Here is a 17500-nt window from a genome sequence, read left to right as displayed (position 1 = left end):
ACAAAAATACAAAAATACAAAAATACAAAAATACAAAAATACAAAAATACAAAAATACAAAAATACAAAAATACAAAAATACAAAAATACAAAAATACAAAAATACAAAAATACAAAAATACAAAAATACAAAAATACAAAAATACAAAAATACAAAAATACAATAATATACAAAAATACAAAAATACAAAAATACAAAATACAAAAATACAAAAATACAAAAATACAAAAATACAAAAATACAAAAATACAAAAATACAAAAATACAAAAATACAAAAATACAAAAATACAAAAATACAAAAATACAAAATACAAAAATACAAAAATACAAAAATACAAAAATACAAAAATACAAAAATACAAAAATACAAAAATACAAAAATACAAAAATACAAAAATACAAAAATACAAAAATACAAAAATACAAAAACACAAAAATACAAAAATACAAAAATACAAAATACAAAAATACAAAAATACAAAAATACAAAAATACAAAAATACAAAAATACAAAAATAAAAAAATAAAAAAATACAAAAATACAAAAATACAAAAATACAAAAATACAAAAATACAAAAATACAAAAATACAAAAATACAAAAATACAAAAATACAAAAATACAAAAATACAAAAATACAAAAATACAAAAATACAAAAATACAAAAATACAAAAATACAAAAATACAAAAATACAAAAATACAAAAATACAAAAATACAAAAATACAAAAATACAAAAATACAAAAATACAAAAATACAAAAATACAAAAATACAAAAATACAAAAATACAAAAATACAAAAATACAAAAATACAAAAATACAAAAATACAAAAATACAAAAATACAAAAATACAAAATTACAAAATTACAAAAATACAAAAATACAAAAATACAAAAATACAAAAATACAAAATTACAAAAATACAAAAATACAAAAATACAAAAATACAAAAATACAAAAATACAAAAATACAAAAATACAAAAATACAAAAATACAAAAATACAAAAATACAAAAATAAAAAAATACATAAATACAAAAATACAAAAATACAAAAATACAAAAATACAAAAATACAAAAATACAAAAATACAAAGATACAAAAATACAAAAATACAAAAATACAAAAATACAAAAATACAAAAATACAAAAATACAAAAATACAAAAATACAAAAATACAAAAATACAAAAATACAAAAATACAAAAAATACAAAAATACAAAAATACAAAAATACAAAAATACAAAAATACAAAAATACAAAAATACAAAAATACAAAAATACAAAAATACAAAAATACAAAAATACAAAAATACAAAAATACAAAAATACAAAAATACAAAAATACAAAAATACAAAAATACAAAAATACAAAAATACAAAAATACAAAAATACAAAAATACAAAAATACAAAAATACAAAAATACAAAAATACAAAAATACAAAAATACAAAAATACAAAAATACAAAAATACAAAAATACAAAAATACAAAAATACAAAAATACAAAAATACAAAAATACAAAAATACAAAAATACAAAAATACAAAAATACAAAAATACAAAAATACAAAAATACAAAAATACAAAAATACAAAAATACAAAAATACAAAAATACAAAAATACAAAAATACAAAAATACAAAAATACAAAAATACAAAAATACAAAAATACAAAAATACAAAAATACAAAAATACAAAAATACAAAAATACAAAAATACAAAAATACAAAAATACAAAAATACAAAAATACAAAAATACAAAAATACAAAAATACAAAAATACAAAAATACAAAAATACAAAAATACAAAAATACAAAAATACAAAAATACAAAAATACAAAAATACAAAAATACAAAAATACAAAAATACAAAAATACAAAAATACAAAAATACAAAAATACAAAATACAAAAATACAAAAATACAAAAATACAAAAATACAAAAATACAAAAATACAAAAATACAAAAATACAAAAATACAAAAATACAAAAATACAAAAATACAAAAATACAAAAATACAAAAATACAAAAATACAAAAATACAAAAATACAAAAATACAAAAATACAAAAATACAAAAATACAAAAATACAAAAATACAAAAATACAAAAATACAAAAATACAAAAATACAAAAATACAAAAATACAAAAATACAAAAATACAAAAATACAAAAATACAAAAATACAAAAATTCAAAAATACAAAAATACAAAAATACAAAAATACAAAAATACAAAAATACAAAAATACAAAAATACAAAAATACAAAAATACAAAAATACAAAAATACAAAAATACAAAAATACAAAAATACAAAAATACAAAAATACAAAAATACAAAAATACAAAAATACAAAAATACAAAAATACAAAAATACAAAACATCCAATTAACATTAGAATAAATTATTTTTCAGAAACTCCCACCGCCATCCGGGGCCTCTTCGTGGGAGTGTTCGTGATGGCGCTGAACCAGTTCAGTGGAATCCTCGCCATCCTGACGTACGCGGGGACAATCCTGCAGCAATCGGGCACAACCTTCGACAACCGGTACGCCCTCATTCTGCTGGCGCTAATCAACATCTGCGGCAACCTAACCTCATTTGCAATCATCGACAAGGCCGGTCGGAAGGCAAGTCGAAAGGATTGAGATTGCTCAGAGCTGACTTTTAAATTGGTTTCTGGTGAAATCCTTTGCTTTTTTTAGTTTTTCCTGCTGATTTCCACCGTTGGAGTGGGTATTTTCCTCACAATGCTGGGCCTTCACTCGTACTATTACGATCCGGACGCGGATTCCGGTCAGTACTCGTGGGTACCCGTGTTTAGCCTGGCTGGAGTAATCTACTCGGCAGCGCTCGGAATCACCAACGTGCCGTTTTTTGTCTTGCCGGAGATTTTGCCACCCAAGGTAATAAGTGCAGCCATTGCCTAGCTTCGCGTGAACTAATCATTTATGACTTTCTTCCTCTTTTTTTTTTCGAAAATCCAGCTTCGCAGCATTGGCAGCACCATTGCCGTGGTCCTGTTGTGCTTTTTTGCCTTCTTCGTGATGAAGGCTTATCCGCTGCTGCTGGAGGCCATCGGAATTCACGGGACGCTGTGGATTTCCAGCGTGGTTTGCGCCGTGGGGGTGGTGATAATAGTCTTCCTGGTGCCGGAAACCAAGGGAAAAAATCTGGTTGTGGAGGAGCAGCAGCAAGAAAGTGAAGCTAATAAAACGAGAACGAATGCTTTTTGATTGGCTGTGAGTTTAGATTTTTTTTCCTTCTTTGGGTTAGTGTAATATCACTGATTGGCTCGAGTTGTGGGTAACTCGTTAAAAAATTAAAGGTCTATTGATGGACAAATGATTGAAATGATATCCTTTCGGTAGCCGTGGTGTGGGGGTAAGCGTGGTTGCCTCTCACCCAGTCAGCCTGGGTTCGATCCCAGAAGGTCCCGGTGGCATTTTTCGAGACGAGATTTGTCTGACACGCCTTCCGTCGGACGGGGAAGTAAATGTTGGCCCTGTTCTATCCTAGAGGTTAGGTCGATAGCTCAGTCCAGGTGTAGGAGTCGTCTCCCTGGGTCCTGTCTCGGTGGAGTCGCTGGTAGGCAGTTGAACTCACAATCGAAAGGTCGTCAGTTTGAATCCCAGGGCGGATGGAAGCTTAGGTGTAAAAAAGAGGATTGCAATTGCCTCAACAATCAAGCCTTCGGACACCTAGTTTCGAGTAGGAATCTCGCAATCGAGAGCGCCAAGGCAATGCTGTAGAGCAAATAATTATGAAAAAAAAAATGAAATCAAAAGCAAAACTCTAAGAAATAAATATAAAGAATACATAAACTCTACTTATTTAATAAGTATTTTGTTTTTTTTTTTCAAAAACTGGTCAAAGAAGAATTTGAGAACTCAAAAAAAAAAGTAAAACCTACATTCTTTAAAAAACAAAGGAACAGTTTACCTAAAACAAAACCCAAAATTGAAAAAAAAAGTCGTTAACAGCTCTTGTTTACAAGAATCGAACATTTTTTTTTCGTATTTTTTTCATTTATTTGTTTTTGTTTTGATTTGATATTCGAGTTCTGGCGATTTTTAAAGAAAGTTGGCTTGTAAAATAACAGAAAGTGTTATGGAATATTCTTGAAAAATCATTTTTTTTTTTCCATAAGAGTTCAATAACAGTTTATGTTATCATAACAAAATTTGTTATCGATCTGATATTGATTGAAAGCCAGAACAACTTGGGAATAACATTTTTTGTTATGGAAGAATACCTCCAACTGTTATTGGGATGATCGGATTAGTTGTTAAAATAACAAAAAATAATAAAAAAGATTTGTTCGAAAAATAACCTAAAATGTTATAAGTCGATTATTACAATAACAATCCAATAACAAAAAATCATAACGGCGAATAACAAATCTTGTTATAAATAACATAGAATGTTATTGGCCTAGTATTTTCAAATATCAAAAATGTTATTCCCAAGTTATTTCCGTCTGCTCGGGTACGGTTACACACCTAAAGGTGGAATAAAAAACATTTTTAACATTGAACCATTAGTTGCTGAGATATTGGCATTAGAAAATGTGGGAATTTTTGGATGAGACTTAAAAAACTTAAATTTTTATGTTTCTTTTTCTGTTATGTGCTGCATTTCAGTTATATTGGATTTTTTTAACTATTCGAAAAAAGTATGTTTAGGAATGGATAACCATGGACACTATTTAAAAAATGGAAAGACGTAAATTATTCTTTTAGTGGCAGTGCACTTTATCGAAAATCAGTGAAGTACGTTGCGATTGCACATTTCATTTTGCATTTGAAAACGATGTAAAAAAAATGGACTAAAAAATCTTTTTTTTTTTACATTTTCTCTATGGTTAAAATGATGTGGTTTTTGTTACCAAAAACAAAAAAAAATCATCCCCGAGCAGACGGAAATAATTTGGGAATAACCTTTTTTGATATTTGAAAATACTTGGCAAATAACATTTTATGTTATTTATAACAAGATTTGTCGTTATGATTTTTTTGTTATTAGATTGTTATTGTTATAACAGACTAATAATATTTTTAATTATTCGTCGAACAAATCTTTATTATTATTTTTTGTTATTTTAACAACTAATCCGATCATCCAAATAACAGTTGGAGATATTCTTCCATAACAAAATATGTTATTCCAAAGTTGTTTTGGCTTTCAACCAATATCAGACCAATAACAAATTTTGTTATGATAACATAAACTGTTATTATACTCTTATGCAAAAATGGATTTTTCAAGAAGATTCCATAACATTTTCTGTTATTTTAACAGTATTTGTTATTGAAATGGCATGAATTTTGTTATTACCGTCTGCCCGGGTCAAGTAAAGAACTCGGATTTTTATTTATTTTATTTATTTAAAATAAAGTTGATTTAAAAATTGGCATTTTTTTCAGTGTACCTATTTTATTCTGAACAGTCCTTAACCCTTATTAAAACTCACAATCTTGCCGCAAACACCAACTCGATCAAAAAATTAATTCAAAAGTTACAGATTTTCGAATATTTACGTACCACAGTCACTCAGTTGTTCTGTTTTCATCAGAATTCTGCCGAACTCGAAATTCAAAACTGAGTGTGTAGTCCCGCCCGTGTGGATCAATCGGACCGCGCACTGGACTCACAATCCAGAGGTCGCCGGTTCGAATCCCGCGGCGGGCGCTCTAAAATTCTTTGTGTAAATATGGGTATTCGGCGCCGTCGCTCCGTGCCATACTTTCATACACTTAGGAGCCCAGGGCGGCGAAGTCCTTGTAGATAAAAAGGAAGACACTAGTGGTTGGTACTAGCAATGGTGGCCGACAGCTATAAAGTCAACTTCGTTTTCGTGTGTAGATTACTTTAAACAATCCAAAATCATTACGATAATTGAACACATTTTGATTATTTACATTTACATTCACTACTGATAAAAGCTTTTCATGATACACAGAAAAAAATGATGGTATTATTCATCAGGAAATGGCGACAGATTTTGTGTCAAAAAAAAAGTGTAATATTACATCAGAAAATGATGAATTTTATCAGTTTCTGGTGAATATTCATCAGGTTCACATTTGTAAACATTTTTTAAGGTAATATTACTCAAAAAACTTTTTTTTGCTGTGTACACCTGTGCAATTAGCTTAATTATCATATTTGCATATTGTCGTGGTTGTGCTATTCTGCTACTCGTCCATGTTAATATGCTCAAAAGTAGCTCTAGATACCAAAATCACGTAGATATGTTATCTCTATTGGTGCAGAGATTGTAATAAAAATAGAATGTACACAGAAAAAAAAGTAGAATTAGGTCGGTTGAATATTACCTCTTTTTTGAGTAAAATTACATAAAAAATGTGTAAAAATGTGAACCTGATGAAAATTCATCAAAAACTTATGAATATTCACCAATTCCTGATGTAATATTACACATTTTTCCGATACAAAATCTGTCACCATTTCCTGATGAATATTTAAAACTGTTTTTTAAAGTGTTGGCTAAATAAAAATTAGCTAAAATACTCAATGATACCAATTTATCAGAGTTCGGGATAGTTTCAGTTACTTTACCCTGCTTGTTTGCTCAACAGTCTCCATTTTATTTACTGTTCTGATGCACAGTGCTATTATTTAAAACAAAGCTTAACTTTCTCGTTTTTCAGCTTTACCATCATATCTCGCTCCCGACTATGACAAACACCACTTCAAAATGATTTTCAGTTTCGTACCGCTGCTCGTGGCGTGACTTCCAGAGGCACCAAGTGCTGTAACTTTCCAGGATGTTTCTGGAGTTCATATCCCGACAGTATCGGAATCAATTTGCCGCAGTCGTTGCTGGTGAGCCACGTTTTTTCGCTCACGTAATTTTCCAGACTAAGGCGATCAGTTTCCTTTGTCTCGTCTTGTCAACTCAGCAAATCTGATAGCGGCCGGCTATGGAATTACGGTGGGATGGACGGCACCAATTATCCCACTGCTGCAGTCCCCGGACAGTCCGCTGCCGGCGGGGCCCATTAGCACGGCCGAGGCGTCCTGGATTGGGTCCGTGATGGGTTTCGGGGGTGTCACGGGAACGCTGCTGATTGCCCCCCTCCACACGTACTTTGGCAAGAAGGTGGCGCTGCTGTCACTGGCGGTTCCGCACATTGTAGGTATTAATGGCTTTGGGATTTCTGACACCGATATGGGAGATTGTTACAAAAATGTTCAGTTCAACTTGACTCTCAACCAACTCTGTTTTATTTTTTGCTGTTTTATAGGGAGAAATTAGTGTGTTTTTTGTGTAATGAGCTACAAGTTATTTTAACTGGAAATTTTTAAATTAGAAATAATGGGTACTATTTTTGTTGGACGCATTATATGGAATTTTGTGGTAACTTGCAACAGTTTTAACAATTGATTTGAAATCGTTTTTTTTTCAAGCATTTTTTGTCTAATTAAGCTTTTATACCTTTTATTGTAAATAGATTTCGTTGAGTTCATGTTGGCAAAATTGATTTAAACTCTTGTTTACTTGTCTTATGACAGAAATGAGACAAGTTTAACTTTCTGTCAAGCATGTTGATTGAAACAAAAATCTTTGTCAACCAAATTAAACAAACTATTTTAAATTGTCCCTGTTCGGCGATTGTGATGTGATGAAATTTTGTATCGAATTATTTTCTGTAACCTTAGTTGGGTTGATTAGAGATGCATACCGATTGAAAAATATTCAAAGGATATCAATTAGATTGTATAAAGTTGAAATGAATTAAGACTTTTATTTGATTTTTTGGGATTATTTTTTCAAACATTTATTTTTACCATTTTTCTAATAATGGAGCAATACTCAAGCTTTTCGCCAATTTTAAGCGATTTTCGTCTTTGTATTTTTTTTTTAACTTTGATCAATCTATGTCGATGGATTTCTTATGTCCAAATAAGCTATTTTGCATCATTGGTTTTTCCATAAAAGTTTCCATACGAACTTGTTCAAAACCTGTATCTCGAGAAGGGGTTTTCTAATGGATCTTATATTTTCCAAAAAGATGTCGAACTTTTCAGAAAAAAATTAGTACACGGTAAATAAAAAAAAGATTTTTTTCTTTGCTTTAAGCTGTTGCAAATATTTTTCAAAGTTTATGTAATTTTTTTATTCAAATGTCAACTATGGCTTGATTTTTTATTATTATTTTTTTGCATTTTCGACCTCAACCAGAGTTGAGGGACAAAAACTTTGAAAAATATTTGCATCGGCCTTATTATAACAAAAGCTTAAATTCGACACATTTTACCCCCTCAGGTTTTTTTTATTATTTTAATATGATTTATAGGACCAAAAAAACCAACTTTTGTGCCATGACGGACTTTTCGAATAATATTTTTTTGAAAAATTGTTACTTCTAAAAACTTTCGATTAAGCACTAATTTTTAAGCTGAAACATATTTTTTTGTGTGTTAAATTTAATTTGCCATTGTGTTATTCAAAAAGCCCTCATTTTGCAATCAATGTAACCGTAAATTTGATTTTCAATATCAAGCAGAGAAACCCTCATGAAATATTTCAAAGAATTTCAAAAGCATTACTAAAACCTTATCATTTTGCCAGATGTTTCTATTGTTATATTAAAAATTGAACCAATAGTTTCCAGGATATCGTCGATTGGAAAATGAGGGCTAGTTAGGTAGCACGACTGCAAATTTAAATTCAAACACAAAAAAATAATAATTTAGTTTCAATTGAGTTTTTTATCAATAGTTTTAAAAAGTTACTATTAGAAAAACAAAACTCGATCGAATTAAAATATATTTTCCTAATTTTCATTTTTAATAAGCTGTATCCTGGTTACCAAAGATCAGATGTAAATTTAAAAATAAATGAATAAAATCATCACAGCTTTTAAATTTTTGATTTTTTTTTTTGAAAAAAAATGTATTTTTTTGTTGTGAAGTTAAAGGAGGGGGGCAAACAAAATTCAATGACAAGTCATGGTTACAACATTTGATTGAAAAAAAAAAGAGATTTAAAATGCATTTTTACCCTGTCCAGGAGTTTTGTAACCATGAGTTTTAAAATTTCTTAGAAAAGACGTTTTTTTTTTCGAATTAGTTTTTTGTATACTGTGCATCGAAATTTTGCAAAAAACTAATTATTTTGAAATCAACTCAAACAACAGGAATATTTATTTCAAATTGTTTTTCGTAACGTTTGTCAAATTCAAGTTTGATACACGGTAAAAAAAATGTTACACGGTAAAAAAATTATGATTTTTAATTTCACTATTTGTCACACTCAATTTGCAAAAAAAAACAATTTTTAATTTTTATTTTATTTTCAGAATTTCTAGAATGTGCAAAAAATCTTTATTCGAGTTATGATGTTTGAATCAATACTGATTTAAAAAAATCGAAATATTGGTCTTAAAAACTTTTCAACATAATTTTTCGATGTAAAATCGAATTTGCAATCAAACAGTACTTTAGTGAAATTTTGATAAAGTGCACCGTTTTCAAGTTATTTGATAAGTTATTAGAAAACAGTCGTAGAAATTAATTTTATTTTAATTACTGCCCATGTTTGCCCACTTTAAAAAAAATTAAAAGCTGAGAAAATTTTCTATAATTTGCTTTTTTGAACTTTGTTGATACGACCTTTAGTTGCTGAGATATTGCCATGCAAATATTTAAAAACAGTAAAATTGATGTTTTCTAAGTGTCACCCAAACAACCCTCAACTTTCTAATGTCGATATCTCACTAACTGATGGTCCGATTTTCGATGTTAAAATATGAAACATTCGTAAAATTTTCCGATGATTTCGAAAACATTTTTTTTAATCAAGACTAACATTTCAAAAGGGCGTAATTTCGAATGTATTGCCCTTTTGAAATGTTAGTCTTGATTTTATAAAATTGGACCATTAGTTGCTGAGATATCGACTTTCGAAAATGGTGGGTTGTTTGGGAGATACTTAAAAAAACATCAATTTTCCTGTTTTTAAATCTTTGCATGGCATCTCAGCAACTAAGGGTCATATCAACAAAGTTCAAAAAAGCAAAATATTGAAAATTTTCTCAGCTTTTCAAAAATATCTTTTTCACAAGTTAAAAAAAATAATAACTTCGACTATTTTGAAATAACTTTTCAAATAACATGAAAACGGTTCACTTTATCAAAATTTTACTAATGTACTTTTTGATTGCAAATTCGATTTTACAAAAATAAAAAATAAAGTTGAAAAGTGTTTACGACCAATATTTCGATTTTTTTAAATCAGTATTTATTCAAAAAATCGTAACTCGGTCGAAGATTTTTTAACATTCTGGAAATTTCTGAGAAGTTGGCATTTGATGTCCCCTGAAACATATCAGAAAATAAAAAAAAATATAAATATAGTGTTATTTTGGCAAATCGAGTGTTGGTGACAAAAAGGGAAATAAAAAATCATCATAATTTTTTTTACCTTGTATCATTTTTTTCAATGTAGTCCTTATCCATACCTACAACTTTGCCGAAGACACCAAATCGATTAAAAAATTCCTTTAAAAGATACAGATTTTTGAATTTTCATACATAATTTTTGTATGGACAGCTGCCAAATTTGTATGGAAAATTATATGGAAAAACTAATGATGTAAAATGGCTTCTTTGGGCATACCGAAGGCACCAAAAAAGTTTCAGCCGGATTAAAAAATACAAAAAAAAATCTTTTGGCTGAAATCTCAGATACTTGCTGTTCTCACTGGAAATTTTTTTCTCCATCTAATTTATATGTTCGTCAATTTTTTCCTTTATCAAACGCAAGATTTTGTGGACATTGCTTTATCTCGGTGACAACGTGTACTACATTTACGCCGCCAGAGTTTTGGCAGGCATCACCGGCGGTGGCATGTTCGCACTGGTGCCTCTCTTCGTTGCGGATATTGCCGACCGAAGGTAGAACCCCGCTTTTCAACCAGTAAACAACATCAATTTGCTCCCTTCAAATTTCCTTCACGACAGGATTCGCGGCACGCTCGGTTCACTGACGGTGCTGCACATAAACTTTGGCCTGCTGGCGGTGTACACCGCCGGGAATTACCTGTCGTACTACACAATACCGCAAATTATGATCTGCCTTCCGGTGGCGTTTGCGGCGTTCGTTTCCTTGCTACCCGATACGCCCTACTGTCTACTCCGGAAGGGCCGGCTCGACGATGCGGAAAAATCACTCATGTTCTATCGGAACGTGGCCCCGGAGGATCTGGCCAGTGGAGCGCCGCAGGGATTGGCGTTTGTGGAGGAATTTGAAAACTGGAAGGTTTTTGTGCGGGCCGAAGATGACAAGGAGAAGCTGAGTTTGGCGGATTTTGGTAACACTTTGATTGATCAGGACAGGTCATCAATTTTGAGGTTCATGAAAACTCTTTGAATATTTCGACTCAAACAGCAACTCCAGCCGCGATTCGGGGCATGTCTATCGGCATCTTTCTGATGGCCATGAACATCTACACGGGACTGTTTGCCATCGTGACCTATGCCGGAAATATTCTCATCGCTTCCGGGACCTCGATTGATCCTAAACACGCCATGAGTGCGCTTGCCATTGTCATCATTCTGGGAAATCTCACGTCGTTTGCTATCATCGATAAAGCTGGGAGGAAGGTAGGTTTAGGGTTTCTAAAGCAAATAAGTCCGGATTTTATATTTTTAAACACAATTTAAAAAGTTATAAGAGATCAAAACTTCTCTTAAAACCTTGATAAAATGACTAGATCTGTGTCGAATTTCGCTTTCATGTAAGAACTCAGGAAAACGCTCAACCACCTTCAACTGCCTTCATGGAATTCAATACCATTTTGAAAACAAATTCTAACCGATTCTCTTCTAGGTCTTCCTCATTATCTCGAACGCCTCCATGGGAACGTTTCATGCAATATTGGGCATCCATGCGTACCTCTTTGAGGCCGATCCCGATATTGGCTTTGCCTGGCTGCCGGTCGTTTGTCTTGCCGGAACTATTTTTTCTGCTACACTGGGCGTTACGAACATTCCGTACTTTGTTCTACCAGAAATTCTCCCAGCCAAGGTATGCTTTGAAATGGAAAGTACTCCCCTGGTTTAATCGGATGAATTTTGTTTCAGATTCGAAGCATCGGGTGTACCATTTGCTTCGTGCTCATGAGTTCGATGGCATTCGTTTTGACGAAAACATTCCCCATGGTGCTGGAACAATTCAAACTTTACGGTGCTGTTGGAGTATTTTCAACGGTTTGTGCCACCTCGATTGTGATTATCATATTTTGGATGCCCGAGACGAAGGGAAAGAATCTTATCGTGGAGGAAAAGGATGGAAAGACGGTGTTGGCAGGGAAAGGAAAAGTGTGATTTGGAAAAATGTTTAAAACTATTTGTTGGATAAAAACTTATAAAATGCAATTTACAAATAATAAAAAAGCTTTTTCAGTCACGATTCGAGATTTTTTTAGAAAACTGGTTTGCAAATCTACAAACTAGTTTTACAAATGTCGTTTTATGGCATTTTCAGAAAAAGCAATGAATAAACTAAAAATTTAGCCTAAGGAAGACCAAATTGAAGTCCTACAAATTATTTCAGAATCTCCCAATTATATTGCTCTTTTCCGCTTCGAACTTTAGAGAACATTTCTAGAGTTTTTTGTTATGAAACGGTCCTACAAACTATTGTCTTTCATATGTTTATAGGACCTATTCAGAAAAAAACTCTAGATTTAATTTCAGTTTTCAATATTTTTTTTATTTTTTATTAAAAACCTTACAATCATTTTTGAAAATTATGTCCCTCAACTCTGACCAAAGGGCAAAAAATAATAAAGTTTAAAAATGAATTTACAAGCCACAGTTTTAAAATGCATTATACACCTATCCAGTTGTTTAACATCATTAGTTTCCAAAATATCTTTATATCCAAAAAAGTTTTTGGGGTGCTGTAAATCGGAATTTTATAATAAATTATTCAAATTATTATTAAAGGAGCACAAACATGCTAAATATGATTATAATGATAATTTTCAATGCAGACAAATGCATTTTAGATTGTTTTCAGTCGATCAGACTTCAATTTTCATTAAAATTTTAAAGTTTTTTTTGCCTTTTTTTGTCCCCAGATTTTGAAGCCCATTTTTGAAAGGGGGGAGGGGACCTAAACTTTGAAAAATATTTGCAACGGCCTACTGTAGTTATTATGACCTGATTTTATCGAAATTTGATCAAAATGTTTCAAGCAAAAACTATAAATAAAGAGATCCGTAAATTTATTGTGTACAAGCTAAAAGAATGTGTCACTGGGACTCTGATCGTTTTGCACCCTTCGACAAAGTTGTAGGAAGTTAAATTTCCTACAAAAATCTCACAATTGGACAATTTTGGGCGAGAACTGCGCGATATTTCCACATATAAACTTGCGATTTTTCCACATATAAACTTCAACGATAAAAAGCGACCCCTTAACCTTAACCGATTTGGCTCAAAATTTGCACAGCTACTTATTTTTGCCTAAGGAATCGATTCAGAGGGTATTCCTGATGTCGATTTTTTTATTTGTGGCAAATAATCTAATTTTTCAATTTTTTTGCTCCTTTCCTTCGACTAAGCCCAGAGGCAAGGGACATAAACTTTGAAAAATAATTCTTTTTTCGTCTTTAACCAATCTGGTGTCTCAAAAAAAGCCTCTCAATCTTTATTTGATAAGGCTGTTGCAAATATTTTTCAAAGTTTTTGTCTCCCCCCCCTCCCTCCCATTTATCGATGGTCCGATAAACTAGGGGGCATTAAAAACATTTTTTTAAACCCTCAATATTTTAATGAAATTTTAATTTTAATCAGCAAAAAAAATTTTGCTTAATTATAAAATCTCCTGAATTATACAGTCCAGAATATTATCTGAAGTTTCGATTCTCCGAATGTTTGTATGAAACTTCAGATAATCGAATCACAAACTGAAAAAATGTTTTATTTTTAATTTTTATTTTATTTTTTACATTAAATTCAATAATTTCACAGTTGATTGCCTTTTTATTACAAAATGCATTTTTTCCAATATTTAATCACAGCCATTTTAGCCACCATCTTGTATTTAAAAGTTCTTGATTTTTAGCGTGGTTCATGGCTAACAAGCTCAACAATAAAAAAGACAAGAAAAAATATAATTTTTATTACGATTTTAGTGTAAGGTTACCAACATAAAAATTTAAGTATCAATTCCATTGAAAATACTTGTTTTCTTCAACAAACTTTGTATTATTGTTTATTTTCAGAAAAAATTTAATTTGAAGAATTGAAAAACTTTTTTAAATTTGCATAAAAAACTAGTTTTTTAACGATTTTTGCAGTTTTTCAATTTTTTTAAATTAGTGCACATGTTTGCCCACCTTTGAAAAAAAAAATATTTTTGAGAAGCTAAGAGAATTCTCTTATACTTTGCTTTTTTGAACTTTGTTGAAACGACCCTTAGTTGCTGAGATATTGCAATGCAAAGGTTTTTCTAAATTCGTGAAATTTTCCGATCCTTTCGAAAAAAATATTTTCAAATTTTTTAAACCAAGACTAACAATTCAAAAGGGCAAAAAATTCAATTTTACGCCCTTTTAAAATGTTAGTCATGGTTTAAATTTTTTTATATTTTTTTCGAAAAAATCGGAATATTTCACGAATGTTTCATATTTTAACATTGAAAATCGGATCATTAGTTGCTGAGATATCGACATTAGAAAATGGTGTGCTAATTGGGTGAGACTTAGAAAACATCAATTTTCCTGTTTTTAAACCTTTGCATGGCAATATCTCAGCAACTAAGGGTCGTATCAATCAAACCATCCACATTAACGACCCCCGGGTCTTTTGTGGTCTCTATTGCAAGTTTCTGCTCGAACCTAGGAGTCCGAAGGCTTGAATGGGGAGAGCACCCAAACCTCTTTCTACTCCAAGGAACCTTCCACCCCAGTGTTTGAGCTGACGACCTTTGGATTACGAGTCCAACCGCCGCCAGCGATTCCACCGGAGTAGGCTTGGTTTGGTGTGTTGTTTGTACTTATGGCATGGAGACGACTCCTACACCTGGAATGACTTAACGGCCTAACAACCAAGGCCGGGACCGACATTTTACTTCCTCATCCGATGGAAGGTTGGAGCAGATGGGAATCGAACCCAGAATCATCCGCTTACAAAGCGGACAGCGTAACCATTCGGCCACGCACTGCCACATGTGCACTAATTTAAAAAAAAAATGAAAAACTGCGACTATTTTCAAAAAAGTCACCTAAAAATGGATTTAACTTGAAAACGGTGCACTTTATCAAAATTTCACTACAGTACTTTTTGATTGCAAATTTGATTTTACATCGAAAAATGAAGTTGAAAAATTTTTGCGACCAACTCTTCGATTTTTTGAAAAAATCAGTATTAATTTAAAAAAGGATTAATTCGGTCAAAGATTTTTTGCCCATTCTGAAAATTTCTGAAAAGTTGGCATTTGATGTCCTCTAAAACATATCAAAAAATTAAAAAAATAAAAATAGTGTTTTTTTGCAAATCAAGTTTTAGTGACAAAAAGTTAAATAAAAAATCACCACATTTTTTTACCGTGTATATTTTTTTTCAGTGTAGTCCATATCCATACCTACAAATTTGCCGAAGACACCAAATCGATCAAAAAATTCCTTCAAAAGATACAGATTTTTGAATTTTCATACATCATTTTTGTATGGCTAGCTGCCAAATTTGTATGGAAAATTATATGGATAAACTAATGATGCAAAATGGCTTCTTTGGGCATACCGAAGGCACCAAAAAAGTTTCAGTCGGATTAAAAAATACAAAAATTAAAATTGAAGAAAAAATACCGATTTCGTAGAGAATTGCTCAGTACAGAAACCAAAAGATTTATTTTTTACTAAATAGAAATAATATGTATTTCCTAAACGTAGTTTCATACATTTTCCGGACTAACCAAATTCTTTCCCTTGGTTTCCGGAATAAAAAGCGCAATCACGATGCCTCCAATGAAGCAAGTGCTTGCGAAAATTGCCACCGCTCCATGAAGCTGAATTTGCTCCAAAAGTATGGGCAGAATCTGAAAAAGATGTTTTAAAGAGATTTATTGTAATAATTGTTGATGCAATGCACCGTACCTTCAAGCTGATGAACGAGAAAATTGTGATTGATATCATGCTGATTGTGTTACCAGCGTTGCAAATCTGTAATTGAAATAAATGGTTATGTAAGAATTGACCTATACACCTTACAAACCTTCGCCGGCAACAACTCGGGCAGCACAAAGAACGGAATGTTGCACAACCCAACGCAGAACAAAAACACCGTCAGCGAAAGGCTCGCGATCGGTATCCAGTCCAGTCCGGTCAGGTCCACACTCTGTGACCTCATCCAGGAGTACACCCCCAGACAGGTCAACCCCAGCCCCGTTCCGTACGTCGAAATCAGCAGCAGCACCTTCCGCCCGGCAAGATCGATGAAGATGAACGACGCGATCGTCCCCACGATCTGGATCGCTCCCATGATGATGGCCGACGTTCCCGGGCTCAGCGTGGAGCCGGACTCGCTGAAGATCGACACGGCGTACGTCAGGATGGCGAAGACTCCGCAGAACTGGTTCAGGAACATGAGGAAGATCCCGATCAGGATGCCCTTTTTGGCCGCTGGTGAAGCTGAGGGGGAGGGAAGGGTTAGCACGAAGATTTTTGAAATGTATGGTCAGATCTTACTGAAGTCTTGAAGCTGCAAACGGTCACTTTGTAGTTTACTGTTCAAAATGAAGTTGCGGAGCTTTTCAAACTGCTGCTTGAACTCTGGAGTGCACTCCTGGTCCGATTTTAGTCCAGAGTAAAACTTGAGGGATTGTTCAGCCTGCGCAACGTTTCTCTGCTTAAGTAGCGATTGTGGAGTTTCTGGAATTAAAGTCATGAGGATTGCGAAGAGTGTTGGTAGCGAAATCATCACTACTGGAACGGTTCGGTACGACAGGAGATCTCCGACGATGTACATCGTAAGGATACCAGAATTGCCTGCTAGGGCGAGGATGGATCCAAGGGCTCCACGGACTCTATGAGAATTGAAGATATTAGTTACGATACGAAGTTTTGTCGAGTAATTGACTAACTTGCTGTCCGAGATATCAGCTATGAAGAGTGGAAATGTCACGATGACGCCTCCTCCAGTTACTCCAGCCAAGAATCTGGCCAGATAGAGATGATAGACAGATGTTCCAAAGTAGACTATTGTCCAGAAGCTCTGGAATCGGAATCAATTTCAATTACAGAGCAAACATTTCACCTAGACCACAAACCATGTTCGAAATACACAACGAAGCTATGCTTTTCTTCACACCAATCTTCTCCGTAAGATAACCATAAGCTATGGCTCCAAACAGACCGCCCAGACACAGGATTGAACCTATCCAGGAGCCCTGCTCCACGGTCACTGGACCGCTTTCAAGGGGAGAATCTTCGGACTGGAGCAGGG

At 32.3% G+C, this 17500-nt stretch overlaps 3 protein-coding genes across 5 annotated transcripts in view; 2 read left to right on the top strand and 1 right to left on the bottom strand.

The window, feature by feature from the left end:
- LOC120418632 (facilitated trehalose transporter Tret1-like) overlaps positions 1-3267 on the top strand; it is a 29036-nt gene extending 25769 nt beyond the window's left edge. For both annotated transcript variants that reach the window (XM_039581078.2, XM_039581077.1), the window contains exons 5-7: positions 2432-2646; positions 2722-2922; positions 3004-3267. In XM_039581078.2, the coding sequence (XP_039437012.1) occupies positions 2432-2646; positions 2722-2922; positions 3004-3252 (665 nt within the window). In that variant the 3' untranslated portion in view covers positions 3253-3267. The remainder of the gene's footprint in view (positions 1-2431; positions 2647-2721; positions 2923-3003) is intronic.
- Positions 3268-6730: 3463 nt separating this feature from the next.
- LOC120418637 (facilitated trehalose transporter Tret1-like) lies at positions 6731-12432 on the top strand. The gene is made up of 7 exons (XM_039581082.2): positions 6731-6865; positions 6943-7175; positions 10812-10942; positions 11009-11358; positions 11436-11650; positions 11877-12074; positions 12131-12432. The coding sequence occupies exons 1-7, from the start codon at positions 6808-6810 to the stop codon at positions 12371-12373; spliced, it is 1428 nt and encodes a 475-aa protein (XP_039437016.1). The 5' UTR covers positions 6731-6807; the 3' UTR covers positions 12374-12432.
- A 3471-nt stretch (positions 12433-15903) lies between these two features.
- The window catches only part of LOC120418634 (facilitated trehalose transporter Tret1-like), a 1878-nt gene continuing 281 nt past the window's right edge, over positions 15904-17500 (bottom strand). The window contains exons 2-7 of one of the 2 annotated variants that reach the window (XM_039581080.2): positions 17325-17500; positions 17139-17269; positions 16744-17081; positions 16271-16686; positions 16153-16218; positions 15904-16094 (exon numbers count right to left, since the gene is read on the bottom strand). The exon at positions 17325-17500 is cut by the window's right edge and continues 57 nt beyond it. In XM_039581080.2, the coding sequence (XP_039437014.1) occupies positions 15951-16094; positions 16153-16218; positions 16271-16686; positions 16744-17081; positions 17139-17269; positions 17325-17500 (1271 nt within the window). In that variant the 3' untranslated portion in view covers positions 15904-15950. Of the gene's footprint in view, positions 16095-16152; positions 16219-16270; positions 16687-16743; positions 17270-17324 lie in introns of both variants that reach the window. The other variant, XM_039581079.2, reaches the window with a different exon arrangement.

Source organism: Culex pipiens, chromosome 2 (genome assembly GCF_016801865.2).
Source record: "Culex pipiens pallens isolate TS chromosome 2, TS_CPP_V2, whole genome shotgun sequence".
In the NCBI taxonomy this organism is placed as follows: domain Eukaryota; kingdom Metazoa; phylum Arthropoda; class Insecta; order Diptera; family Culicidae; genus Culex; species Culex pipiens.
The sequence above is the reverse complement of the archived record's forward strand: the minus strand, read 5'-3'. Positions and strand labels throughout refer to the sequence as shown.

Coding starts and splice junctions, on each gene's coding strand:
- LOC120418637 (XM_039581082.2), top strand. CDS start 6,808: ATGTTTCTGGAGTTCATATCCCGACAGTATCGGAATCAATTTGCCGCA. Junction 6,866..6,942: donor ATTTGCCGCAGTCGTTGCTG/GTGAGCCACGTT, acceptor TTGTCAACTCAG/CAAATCTGATAGCGGCCGGC. Junction 11,359..11,435: donor GCTGAGTTTGGCGGATTTTG/GTAACACTTTGA, acceptor CGACTCAAACAG/CAACTCCAGCCGCGATTCGG.